This window comes from Mus pahari, chromosome 23, assembly GCF_900095145.1.
Source record: "Mus pahari chromosome 23, PAHARI_EIJ_v1.1, whole genome shotgun sequence".
Lineage (NCBI taxonomy): Eukaryota > Metazoa > Chordata > Mammalia > Rodentia > Muridae > Mus > Mus pahari.
Window position 1 is genome coordinate 37614480 of NC_034612.1, and position 12729 is coordinate 37627208.

The following is a 12729-nucleotide window of genomic DNA, read 5'->3' on the forward strand; positions in this document are numbered from 1 at the left end:
CTTAAACTTAGACTAATCATGGGAGATAGTTTGTCTAGGATTGGAATTTACTTCTAGTAACACCTAGAAATGTTATGACATGAGTATTAAAATATATATAAATACTTAAATAGAAAAATATTTAGGTATAATGGAAAATCTAGATATCAGAACCTCTGTTTAGAATTTGTTATCAATACTTATTTCCTATTCTTAGGAGCTGATCAACAGACATTTAATAACGATGGCTCAAATTGATCAAGCAGATATGCCAGGTAAAATGCATGATGGTATCTTCTTTCCAACCGTCAGGCAAGGCAGGTGGACCTCTGAGTTTGTGGACAGCCTGGTCTATGGAACAAGTTCAAGGATAGCCAAGGCCCCACAGAGAAACCCTGTCTCAAAACAAAACAAAACAAAACAAAAAAAGAAGAAGAAGAAAAAGAAAGAAAGGAGGATAAAGCTAGGTCCTATCTTAAGCCATATTAAAAAAAATTAATAGATTAAGGACTTATATGCCTAAAAACTTTAAAACTCCTACTGTGTATACCTGTAAATTGATAAAGCATTTTAATATGTAAAGGTTTACTATACAAGACTCAAAGAAGCCCTTTTTTCCTTGTGAAGAACATACTGGACTACAGATTTAGCTCAGTGGAAAGCACTTGGACTGGTAGTTTGATTTACTCCCCAGCACTGAAGGCTAAAATCATAAAAACAAAATGCTGATAAGTTCTTCTAAGTTAAAATTTAAAAATGACCCAAAGACACTTGCTGTTAAAGTAGAACTAAAACAAGGGCTGGAGAGATGGCTCAGTGGGTAAGAGCACTGGCTGCTCTACTAGAGGTCCTGAGTTCAATTCCCAACAACCACATTGTGGCTCACAGCCATCTGTAATGGGATCTGATGCCCTCTTCTGGTGTATCCTAAGAAAGCAACAGTGTACTCCTAGACGTAAAATAATAATTATTTTTTTAATGTAAAAAAGAGGGAACTAAAACTTGGAAGAAGATATTTGTAATCTATACAATTGACAAATAATAGAAAAAGACCTGATCAAACAGCTCACTAGAAAAATGGCTGAAGATAAATGTGAGCATTTATATGGATGATCCTTATAGCCAAGAAATGTTTCAAGAGGAAATACAAGTAGGAAATGATTTAACACTTTGCCACCTTATAGTGGTAGGATATAGATCTGTATATTCTCAATATTGATGATAGTTTAAATTGTTGAACATGTAACTGTTTTGGAAAACTCAAAACCATTAACCTAGTGTTTCAAGGTAAACTAGGATCATTTCAGCCGGAAGATAGTCATAAATGTACACACAGCTGTGGGAACCTGAAGCAGTCTGAATGCTCATCTGAAGAATAGTGGATGGATTAGTAGGACATTATGGAAGAAAGTATACTGATAGACAGCAACACCGAAGAAACTTGCTAATATGATTAAAAAGTGACTACACCCAACGTGCACCTTTTTATGAAGTTATATAACTAAAATTAACACTCTGTGGTGTTGGCATAGGCATGAACCAGTGACTTGAGTAATATAAACTAAAGAATATTATTAATTTAGTCTTGTATAGGTTTGTTCAAACAAGTCCTAATCCAAGAATCTTTCATTTTTGTAAGAGAGTCTTGTTTCTGAGGTTCACTATATGTGTTTTGTTTTATTAGTCTTTTATTTGGCAGTTGGACTGTGTTGCCCTGGCTGGCCTGGGACTCAGAAATTGCCTGCCTCTGCTTCTGTTTCCTGACTGTTGGGGTGTGACGAATGCCTAGCCATGTTCACTGTCTTATTAGCCTTAAAGTCTCATGCTGGCTCATCTCTTAATCTGTTCTTGCTGTCCTCTTTCTTTCCATCTCCTCAGTATGGACTAAATACGTGTAGTCAAGCATGTTTTACATCTCAGAAATCTTTAGCAATGTCCTAAACCTTCTGAGCTGTCATCACTGTAAGCAGTGTTGCACAGCATGCAGTGGACAGAGGCCGGGAGTGCTCTGAACACCCTGCAGTGTGCGGGACAGCTCTTCCCAGGGTCAGTTATGCCAAGGTTGAGAAATGTGGCATAGGCTTACTGCAGCGAGTTCTAAATACTCAAGAGCTCTTAATCTAACTCATCTTTGATACAGTCTTAGAGGAGGAGAAGCTAAAACTCACCCTAACATCTTTTTTTTTTTTGTTCCCCCTTCTCTTATTGTTTTCAATATGATCTGGTAGAATTGGGCTGTAGAATATGTAATCTTCCATTTGATTTTCTTTTGGGCTTTTATCTGTACATTATATTTTTTACATTAATTATTTTAATACTAAGCACCCCTTTAGTCATAAGCAAAAGTATGTGGATTTTTTAGACTGAGCCGAACACATAGAATAGACTAATAGTTAATAATACTGTTTTTAAGATTCAGCATCCCTTTGATAAAAACTAAATCAACCAGACATAAAAGGAACACATCTTAATACAAGAAAGCACTCATAAAACAAGCCAGCAGCTAATGGTAAATAGGTCCCAGAGTTGGGACCACAGTGCAGGGAGCTGTGCTCCCGGGAATCCTGAGGTAGCTTCAGGGGCGTGATAGTTGTTAAATGAACAGTAGTGTGTCACAGGTGCGACAGATTGAAGGAAGGACAGTGCTAAAAGTCCTATAGTCATAACCTTAGCGTTCCGTGACCTCTTTCAAACAAATCATGTACAGCTTCTGAAGCCAGATAGTGTTTGCTGTGGAGAGCCTTGTGTACTAAGCAGAGTTTATCTTTTACCTTGTCTGTTTGTTTGTTGTTAAAAACCATGGTAGTCATCAAAAAGGTTGTTGCAAATATCATAGTTGGTTTGCCTCTTGTGCCAGTCACTTGACTGTTAATTTTCACTGTCGGCACTACGCTTCTTAATTACTGGGGGAAGCATAGTTTCTTTAGTTGTACCTAGCTGAGCCAGAGATGATTTGTAAGAGTTTCGATGACAAATGTCACATAGGTTCACACATATATATGCAGTGCATGTATATGCATGAACGAACACCCTTCTCAATTTAACACAACTTATTTTAAATTTATGCTCTAGAGATAATTCAAAATCTGTCTTGATTTTATTAATATTAGAATAAAATGTTTAATATATCAATAACTCATTCTTAGTAATTATTTCTGAGAACACAAATCCCCATATTGTGCTGCTAAGAGACAGGAGAATGTGAGCTTCAGTTGTGCTTGACTGCTCCCTAACCTGTGTTGGTACTGAAGCTATCGTTGGGTTTATAAAAAGTCTGTCAGACAGCACTGCCTCCTGACACAAATCTGTTAGGATTTGACAGTGGGGAGTGATGCATTTGCTTTCTTCTTTAATACTGTGAGAGGTTTATGAATGCCTGTCATTGACAGTTATCTTTCTGCCACTTACTCTAGCAGTCCCCACAGAAGTTGACAGCTACCATAGCCTGTTCCCTCTAGAACCACTGCCACCCCCCAACCGGATACAGAAATCAAGTAATTTTGGATATATCACGTCTTGTTACAAAGCTGTAAATAGCAAAGATGATCTGCCATATTGCCTTCGGAGGATACATGGTAAGGAAGGTGGATTTCCTCAGAAGTATATTACTCTTGCTAAGATTATTCATACTTTGATATAAACAGTGCTGTATTATCATGCATGTTTGGAGGACAAGTTTTTTTTTTTTTGTTCCTATTTGAAGATTAATACTTTACAGCCAACATAGACCATTTTTAAAAATTCAAATTTCTTTTGAGCTATCATTTACAGTTGATTGTAGTAGAGAATTTTCTTCTTTAGGTTTTCGTCTTGTTAACACAAAGTGCATGGTGTTGGTTGATATGTGGAAAAAAATTCAGCACTCAAATATTGTAACTCTGCGTGAAGTGTTTACCACTAAAGCATTTGCCGAGCCTTGTAAGTACCCAGTCCTGTGGGTCCTGCTCATGGGCTTCCCTGTGTGGAGCCAGACTTGTGTGATGTGTGTTTCTGTTTCTTTGTAAGCTCTGGTGTTCGCCTATGATTTCCATGCTGGAGGAGAAACTATGATGAGCAGACACTTTAATGACCCAAATTCTGATGCCTACTTCACAAAGAGAAAGTGGGGTAAGCAAGAGATGCGAGCAGACTGTTTTGATGCATGCTTTTGGCCTGGCAAGGAGTTTCTTATTAAGACAAAGTTTTTCTTGCCATTTTAAGGATCTTACTGCATTTTAATAAAGTAACTCAAAGAATTGGAGTTGGTTTGCAGCAAGTTAGGAAAAATGTGTATATTGACTCATACTTTATACCAGTATTTTTGGTTTATTTTGGATATTTCCCCACAGGATATACAAATTTTGAATGTATCCCATAGGGTATAAAAATTTCTATGAACATAACTTGATAGTCTTCCTATCTGGTGTGACTGTATGATCATCTATGAAATCATTTCCCTAGAACCATTCTTTTGTTTGTTAAATGTCAAGTTAGTTTTTTAAAAGGCGACTTTACTTTAAAATGGAATATAAGTTCTTTCATCTTCTTCCTTCCTAATATTTGCTTAAGTAGTTATTTTATAATTCAGATATTTCAAGGGACCTAGAAATTTATAATTGCAGTCTAAAACATGTTTCTTTAGAAGGAAAATGACACCACAGAAAATGTAAATCCATTTTGAGATGTCAAAATTTATATTTTTGTAGGCAGTCTGATTTTGTTGTGGAACCAAGAATGAAGCTTCAAATTGTTAGCTGTAGTTTTTAATCTTAAGATTCTCTTGAACACAAAACATAATACTTGGGTGTGCTCATAACCTTGCTTCTGCATTCTGACAGTTGAAAGCAGTTATGGTTACAACATAGTTGTTCAATTGGCGGTGAAAGCCTGTGGGTGGGACAGTGTGGTGGTTTCTCCTTTTTTCCTGTCGTCTGTAGACATAGGCACAGTTTTTTGGAGGATGTGGTGCAGCTTTCTCTAAAGATGTGCGGTTGTGGCTCATATTTATTTTAGTAATAACACCTGTGAGGTGGCTGTTTGCTTTGATTTATAGCTGTCTTAACCTCAGCTCTGTTGACACTTGGGCTACATCATTTGTTCTGTGGATTCTATCCTGTATTACGGGTTGTTGGACAGTGGCACTTGTCTTCTGGATACCTCTATACCTCAGCTCTGATGCCAGAAATATCTGCATACACTGCCAGTGTTCCCTGTTGAGATCTACTGAAAACATGTTACCCGTTTTAGAAGTCTGTATTTTTTCTAGGACTGGAAACATCTATCTCAATTTCTACATTTTCTCAGAATCGGTTCTTCTGTGCTTTATACTCTTATAACCCCCTTACTCCTTACACATATGAATGCCTTACTGTTTTCTCCTACTGAGAAAACAACTTCTTTAAAAAGGCGTGTTTGTCATAAGTGCATTATTTAGAAGATGGGGATGATGTGAGATAGTGAAATTGTATTTATATAGAAACTATAGAGATTAGAGATTAAAATGATGTGAAGTGAATGGAACAGTTAGAATGGAATCTGATGGAAAGTAAGACCTATGTGTTTGCTCTAAGTCCTCACTCTTAAGAATTGCAGCATCTAGGAGGCTAAGACAGGAGGAAGGCTACAAATTGGAGGGTTACAGAATACAGTCCTCGTCTCAGAAAACAAAAAAGAATAGCTGGGTATAATGCCACATGCCTTTAATCTCAGCACCTAGAAGGCAAATTGAGACAGATAGCTGAGTTCAAGGCTAGCCCAGTTTACACAGTGAGTAGTTCCAGGACAGCCAGGGCTACATAGTGGAATCCTGTTTGAATATAAACAAATAAAAACAACAAAACAGGATAACTGGTACTCCTTTTCCTTATGATCATATCAGTTGAGTAGTTTTATTTAAACATTCTTCTTTTTGGTCGTGGTGCTGGGGGCTGACCCACCCTTGATGCGTGCTGAGCTGTGTTCCACCCCTCAAAGTCCCACGGACTCAGGACTCTCTTAGGTCCCCTCCAACATCGTCTTAGCTGCTCCCGCTAAAAGCTGTTTGGAGACTTTATAGAATGTAATGTCATCATTCTGTACAAATTGAGAGGAAATGGTTTGTTGTGTATGTACTTGTTTAAAATGTTGTCCTAAGCCATAGTTACTCATTCATTTTATCTATCTATCTATCTATCTATCTATCTATCTATCTATCTATCTATCTATCTATCTATCTATCTATCAAATAAGGTCATGTTTTGTAGCCCTGTCTTATCCTGATCCTGAAACTTGCAGCAGTCCTCCTGATCTGCTTCCTGAGTGCCAGGGTTATAGGCAGGCGGCATGGCCCCCGACTTGTACTTTCTATTTATTACATTTATTCATAATTAACCATTTGACTTTCACATTTTTACCTCATTCACAGAAGATTGGCTTACAGCCATATGGGTACAAGATTATGTTCACTGAAATAATTAACAGAATATGGATTAAGTTTTTACATCTCTGTTATTTAGTTAAATATTGAAATCGACTCAAAAGGTATGATGAAAAATCAGTTTATAAGCTGAGCATGGAACTCCAAGTGGCAGAGCAGTTGTCTAGTGGGTGCGAATACCTAGGTTAAATTCCTAGTGCCACAAAATTGACAAACAAAAACACTTAGAAAAGTTGTTAGGGAAAAAACAGTTACTTTGATAGAAGCTTGCTTGTTTCATCATTGGTAAGGATACTGCTTTTTCAGTAATTTGTTCTTATTCAGCATTTATTTGATCAGAGGAAAGAGTCCTTTAGCGAAATCTCTGCTAATAGTATAAAACCTGTAATCTCAGTTCTCAAGACAACGGAGCTTGTTTGTTAGGTCCTTACTGCTATGAATGGATACTCATTTGCCTTCTAGGCCAGCATGATGGACCACTGCCCAGGCAACATGCTGGATTGTTACCAGAGTCTCTCATCTGGGCATACATTGTCCAGCTGAGTTCTGCTCTGCGTACCATTCATACAGCAGGTTTAGCCTGTAGAGTAATGGACCCAACGAAGATTCTAATAACCAGCAAAACAAGGTACTAGCATTTTGAATGTTCTGAATCTGGGTTTCTGTCATTTTTCTTTAGTGATCTATTTTGTGTGTGTGTGTGTGTGAGAGAGAGAGAGAGAGAGATGTGTTCTGCCTGCAGATGTATGTGTGCATCACATGTCCTTGGTGCCCATGGAAGCCAGAAGTTATTGGGTTTCCTGGAGTTAACAGATGGTTGTGAATTATCCTTAAAAAGATTGGCAAGACTCACAAAGGTATTTGGGAATAAAGACAGAAGTATCAACGCCACTTTCTTGTACAGAACCATCGTTCTTAAATTGCACCATAAGCCAGTCTCCGATTGGTGGGCTCTGCCTGCACAGTTGCTGATGTAGGAAGTCTGCAGGGTTCGTGTTGTTAACAAGTTAAATGGATCTAAGTGTTGAGGGTGACACAGTGAGGTAACAGAGATCTTAGCTTCAGCTAATACTTTAGTTTCCATAATATTTTGCAAGTTGTTTTGGGCAGCACAGCATGTGGAAGTGAAGATAGTGGCTGGACCTTAGGGTTAATACCTGTAGTCTCGTTACTTGGGAGGCTAACAGCTTGGGCTACAGCATACAGACAGACCCAACACACACACACACACACACACACACACACACACACACACACACAACCAACAACAGTAAAGCCCCAAAGTGCCCTGGTTTATTTTCTTGCTGTTACTTGCCTGTTGATAATTGAGGAAAATTTTGGCTTTTCTAAGCTTTAGCAGTGCTGCTAGACAGTGCTGTGACTGTCTGATAAACTCATTAAGAGGTTTGAATTAAAACAAGTAAGACCCTGGGAACACAAATAAGACACTGTGTCAGCTGCATCTTTAGCAAGTGAAGTATTAACATCACAGCTCTTATCAGTTACTAACTTTATGCCTGGAGTCACCATTTAATGTCTCTCAGGCTGAGATTCATGATCTTTGAAATGGTTGGTTTTGTGGGTAGGGAGGATGGAGATGGACATTAGTCATTAACATTTTAGTCTTAATTATGTTCTTTAAATTTTTTTGATCCTTACAGGTTACGAGTAAATTGTGTAGGAGTTTTTGATGTTTTAACATTTGATAACAGTCAAAATAATAATCCTTTGGCATTAATGGCTCAGTACCAGGTGAGTAAGAATTAGTATGGGTGCTTATTTTGTTTTGGGTTTTGTTTTTTGTTTTTTTTTTCTCTTAAGCTAAACTTGGTTTTAAAGTATTTGGGGTTTTAAGTTTCCCTGCTCACTGTTTAATACCTGCTAATTTTACTCTAGAATGCTTGTCCTACTACATTATTTTCCAAGGATTGATATTAGAGCACCCTGTTCTATGCTTTTCCTTTGTTGCAATAAAGGCTGTCATTTTTTTATATGTTACCAGTATTTTTTTATTCTCTAAATTCACTCTATTATTTCTGATTCAGGCTCCATAGTGTTGTTAGCTATTTTCTTATTTATTTTCTTATTGACTTAGAACTTAAGAACCCATTCCTGGGTATGTAATCTAGTGGTAGAAAAGTTCTGCGAATTCCAGGCTCTGCATTGCTCTCCATGTGCCAATACTGCAAAAAACAACAAAGAGACTGTCCCTGTGGGGAAGGATTAGGGTGGGTGCTTCCATTTGGATTACTGTGTATAAGTAACCTGGGTTACCTGCTTTGTCTTGCAGTGCTTCACATTGGGATATATAGCTATCGCTAAAGCTGATTGTAGTTTTTTTGTGTAAGAAGTCATGCGAGGTTTGTTTATTTGTGTTTGGCTGCGTGTTAATCTGCGGCTTCGTGCAAGGCAGAATGGTTTCATCACATGAGGAAACACTGTTCTGTTGTCCTCCACTGTTCAGCTTTAGTTTGTTTCAAAAGAAGTTTTAGTTTACTTTAGGGTAAGACAAGTTTCAGAACAAAAAGGAAGGAAATGATGGGACGAGGACTAAGAGTCCCAGGCCATGTTCTGTGTTTGGCTTCACGCAACAGCCTGTGGCTATTGAACAGCAAGGCATGCTTTTGAGGCTTTAGAGGCGTTCTGACACACACGTGTTTGCCTGCTGTTCCTACCTTAGTTCCCCGTGGCTGTCCTACCTTACAGGCTGCCTTGACTGATACCTGGTACCCAGCAGGCACTGTGGGAAGGAATCCTGATGTGTGCGAGTGAGTGAGCAAGAGAGCACAGAGCACGCCTCCCGCAGCAGATTTCTTCCATCTAAATGTGATCTAGTCCTTCTCTTTTCATTAAATGTTATTTCTTAGTGTCTTCTGCCGCTACTTTATACTTAGTAACTAATTGGCCTAATTTTTATCTTCATCCAAAAGTGACTAATGAGCTAGGTGGGCACTAGGGAGTAGGCTGAAGGCAGGTCAGTCAGTTTAAAGGTAGAATGAGCTACTTTGAGCCGGAATGTGGCTGAAAAGTACTAAATACTAGTGATCTAGATATGTCTTAAGAAAGTTACGCCGGGCGTGGTGGTGCACGCCTTTAATCCCAGCACTCGGGAGGCAGAGGCAGGCAGATTTCTGAGTTCGAGGCCAGCCNCAGCCAGGGCTATACAGAGAAACCCTGTCTTTAAAAAAAAAGAAAGAAAGAAAGTTACACTACATTTTTGGATAATATTTAAAGCCAGTACTACCAGGAATCTAGAAACTTCTTGTCCAGGCTAAAAAATGAAACCTGTGCCTTAGAATTATCACTGTATATTTTGGGTAGAATTGTCTTTTTAAAGTTAGTATTTAACTAAGAAGCTATGCACAAAACCTTGGGTTCAACCTCCAAACTAAAACTATTGTTTATTACTATAAAATAAGACTAGTTTGAATTTTCTCAGTCACTTTTTTGTTTTTTGCAAATGGGTACTATTTCACTTACTTTATTGTGTAATAGCTTGTAAAATGAGGCTTTTGTAAAAGGGAGATAGATACTACCTTGAATTATAACCAACCAACTATTTTATAAGCCTGGGGCAACCATTTTATAAGTCAGAAAGTGCCTTTATTTATAAACTGTCAGCTTTCAACCAGTTGTCACTCTTTACTTTTCAGTAAAATGCACATCTCGGGTTTCTTTTCTCTTTTTGTTGTATATATGTAGAAGATTTTTTTTATATAGATTATTATAGCAAGGCCTAGGAGAGATTTACAGACAATCCCAAAGGGAAGGTTTGTTTTTTGTTTTTAACAGAAAAGAGGGCTCAGGAGAGAGGAGTGCATTGTTTCTTGTTGTCTATTTCTCCTAGTCTGTTTCAGACATATGACTAGAGACTGACTTTAGTAAAGTGGACATAAGTAGAGCCATAGATAGAATCAGAGAAAGAAACAAGAAACCAAGAATCAGGAAGACACTGAAAATGAGTCGGGGGGGGGGGACCTCCTGAATTCAACAAGTGGGGGAAAGAACAGATGGAAGTAAGAAACAAAATAAATGGAAAATTATTTAGCTGGAAAATACGGGGGGGAAAAAGAGTTCCCCGAGTTGTTAATGCTAAAATTTCTTAACAAATGAAGACTATTAATCTTTTATTTAAAAGTAAATTATAATGTAAACTGGTTTATGTAGTGTGTATATCTTCTTTCTGAAAGTGGATGTTTACATCCCGAGTCAGCTTTAGATAGGTGCAACACTCAGATACCCACATAGCCCTCCTATGGGCCCTTTGTTCTCACATAGGATATGAAATATTTTAGGAGCAAGGCATCAGACCAGGGTGGAGCCAGACTGAGACTTGTTCATTTCAAAGCTTGGGAGGCTGTCTTGACGGTATGGTCTGCTCTCACTTGATAGATGAGCACCTGTAGTTTACTTTGCTGACTACATTGTATTGAAACTATATATTTCTCAAAGCCAAAAGTTTTGTACTTTCATCAGCACAACTTCGGAGGTTTTATTTGTTCTTAAGTTGACTGAAGGACTCCTAACATTCAATAGCCAGACAGGGATGACATTGGCACCTCCCACCAACTCGCACCCTCCCACACCAGGCTGCTGTCAGGCCCCTTAATCTGGTATTCTGGTCTTAATCTTTGGCTTTTTCCAACAAATTCAACATATTTTGTAAATTTACTCAGTTTTCGCCTGATCACAGAAAATGTCAAGGCCGCACTAGTAGTTTTGAATAAAATGTTGAGTTTGAACGGTTAAGTGTTTTAGTAATGGAGTCTAGCTTAAGCTCTATTTATGTAAAATGTTAGGAATAGCCATCTGTTGCTAAAGTTCACTGATGATTGCCTTAGAGTCCTTGGCTCCCTACATGCCCATTTCATTTTCTATCTAGGCCCCGTGCTTCTAAGCCACTAGGAATACAATCAGGCGGGACTTTGAGAGGCACCAACCCCTAGACTTTAATCACTTATGGGTAACACCAAAACTCATACTTAGACATCATTTTTGTTTGGTTTGTATTTTAGTTCTTTGGATGTTTTTATTGTATGGCTAGATTTGAAAACTGTAAAAAAGAAAAAAAAATGCTCAGTAGATGAACATGGATGCAGTAACTGACTTGATATCTCAGATCCTATTTATAGAAATCCTCAGTAAAAATTACTTCAGTTGTATCCGTGCTTAAAGCAACCACATTCTTTAGGCATGTGATGATTTTCTTTGCAGAGGGACTGTTTTGTTTGCTGGAATTGTAACTCAAATCCTTTTAGAATAGTGGTTCTCAGTCTGGGGGTTGTGACCCCTTTAAAGGTCAAATGACCCTTTCTCAGGGGTCGCATACTAGATTCTTATAATCCATAACAGTAGCAAAATCACAGTTACAAAATAGCAATGAAAACAACTTTATAGGTAGGCGTCACCACACCATGAGGAGCTGTAATTAAAGGGTCACAGCATTAGGAAGGTCGTGATGAACACGGTAATGGACCATTTTTAAAACAAAAAAATGGAGGGAAAAAGAATTCAAAGACCTATTATTATCAGTGAGCAAAAATAGCTCACTATTGAGAAACAGACACGGGATGTCATTGATGTCTGCCGTTTTGATGTTCTATGATAACTTTGCTCTGAATGCTTTCTTGTAGTGGGCTGTCTTGTCTCCACATTCACATGGCTATCTTGAACTCAGGAAATGTGTGTTTAGTCACAGTGATCTTGGCAAAGCAAGTAATGGCCCTCAGTTCTGTGAAATGGGGAAGAGTATCAGTTGCATTTAAAATTTCAGAATAAAAATACAAATGTTGGGACAAGTGAGAAATATAGCTCAGCACATTAAGACAAGTTAGCCTGGAGACCTCTTGAGGTGAATCCCTGTAGCCCACATGTAAAGGTGGGAGGAGAAAGCTGTCTCAACCCCCTCCCGAACCCCCCCCCCCGTGAAAACATAAAAGCTTATAAAACAGCAGTTCCATAATTGGAAAGTAAATTGTTTACAGTAATATTTCCTAAAGTATGGTGGTCCTAGACATGCTTTCATTAGGATAGCTTGGATGCCCTCAAATGTTTGGACCTATTAATTAGATGAGACTGTAACCGAGAACCTCAGGAAAGTCACAGCGATCGATTCTGACAAGTAACCATGCTCCTTGTGTCTCTCTGTCTCTGTCTGTCTGTCTGTCTGTCTGTCTGTCTGTCTGTCTGTCTGTCTGTCTGTCTCTCTCTCTCTCTCTCTCTCTCTCTCTCTCTCNTCTCTCTCTCTCTCTCTCTCTCTCTCTCTCTCTCTCTCTCTCGTGTCTGTCTTCCTTTCTGTCTTTCTCTCTGTCTCTCTCTGTCTCCCTCCCTCCCTCCCTCTCTCCTATAATGTGCTA

At 38.4% G+C, this 12729-nt stretch overlaps 1 protein-coding gene across 6 annotated transcripts in view; it reads left to right on the forward strand.

Moving 5' to 3' along the window:
• Positions 1-12729, forward strand: part of Pan3 (poly(A) specific ribonuclease subunit PAN3) — a 118153-nt gene that overhangs the window by 92967 nt on the left and 12457 nt on the right. For 5 of the 6 annotated variants that reach the window (XM_021186648.2, XM_029533696.1, XM_029533695.1 and 2 more), the window contains 6 exons: positions 197-254; positions 3393-3554; positions 3781-3897; positions 3985-4086; positions 6836-7001; positions 8035-8125. In XM_021186648.2, the coding sequence (XP_021042307.1) occupies positions 197-254; positions 3393-3554; positions 3781-3897; positions 3985-4086; positions 6836-7001; positions 8035-8125 (696 nt within the window). The remainder of the gene's footprint in view (positions 1-196; positions 255-3392; positions 3555-3780; positions 3898-3984; positions 4087-6835; positions 7002-8034; positions 8126-12729) is intronic. The other variant, XM_029533694.1, reaches the window with a different exon arrangement.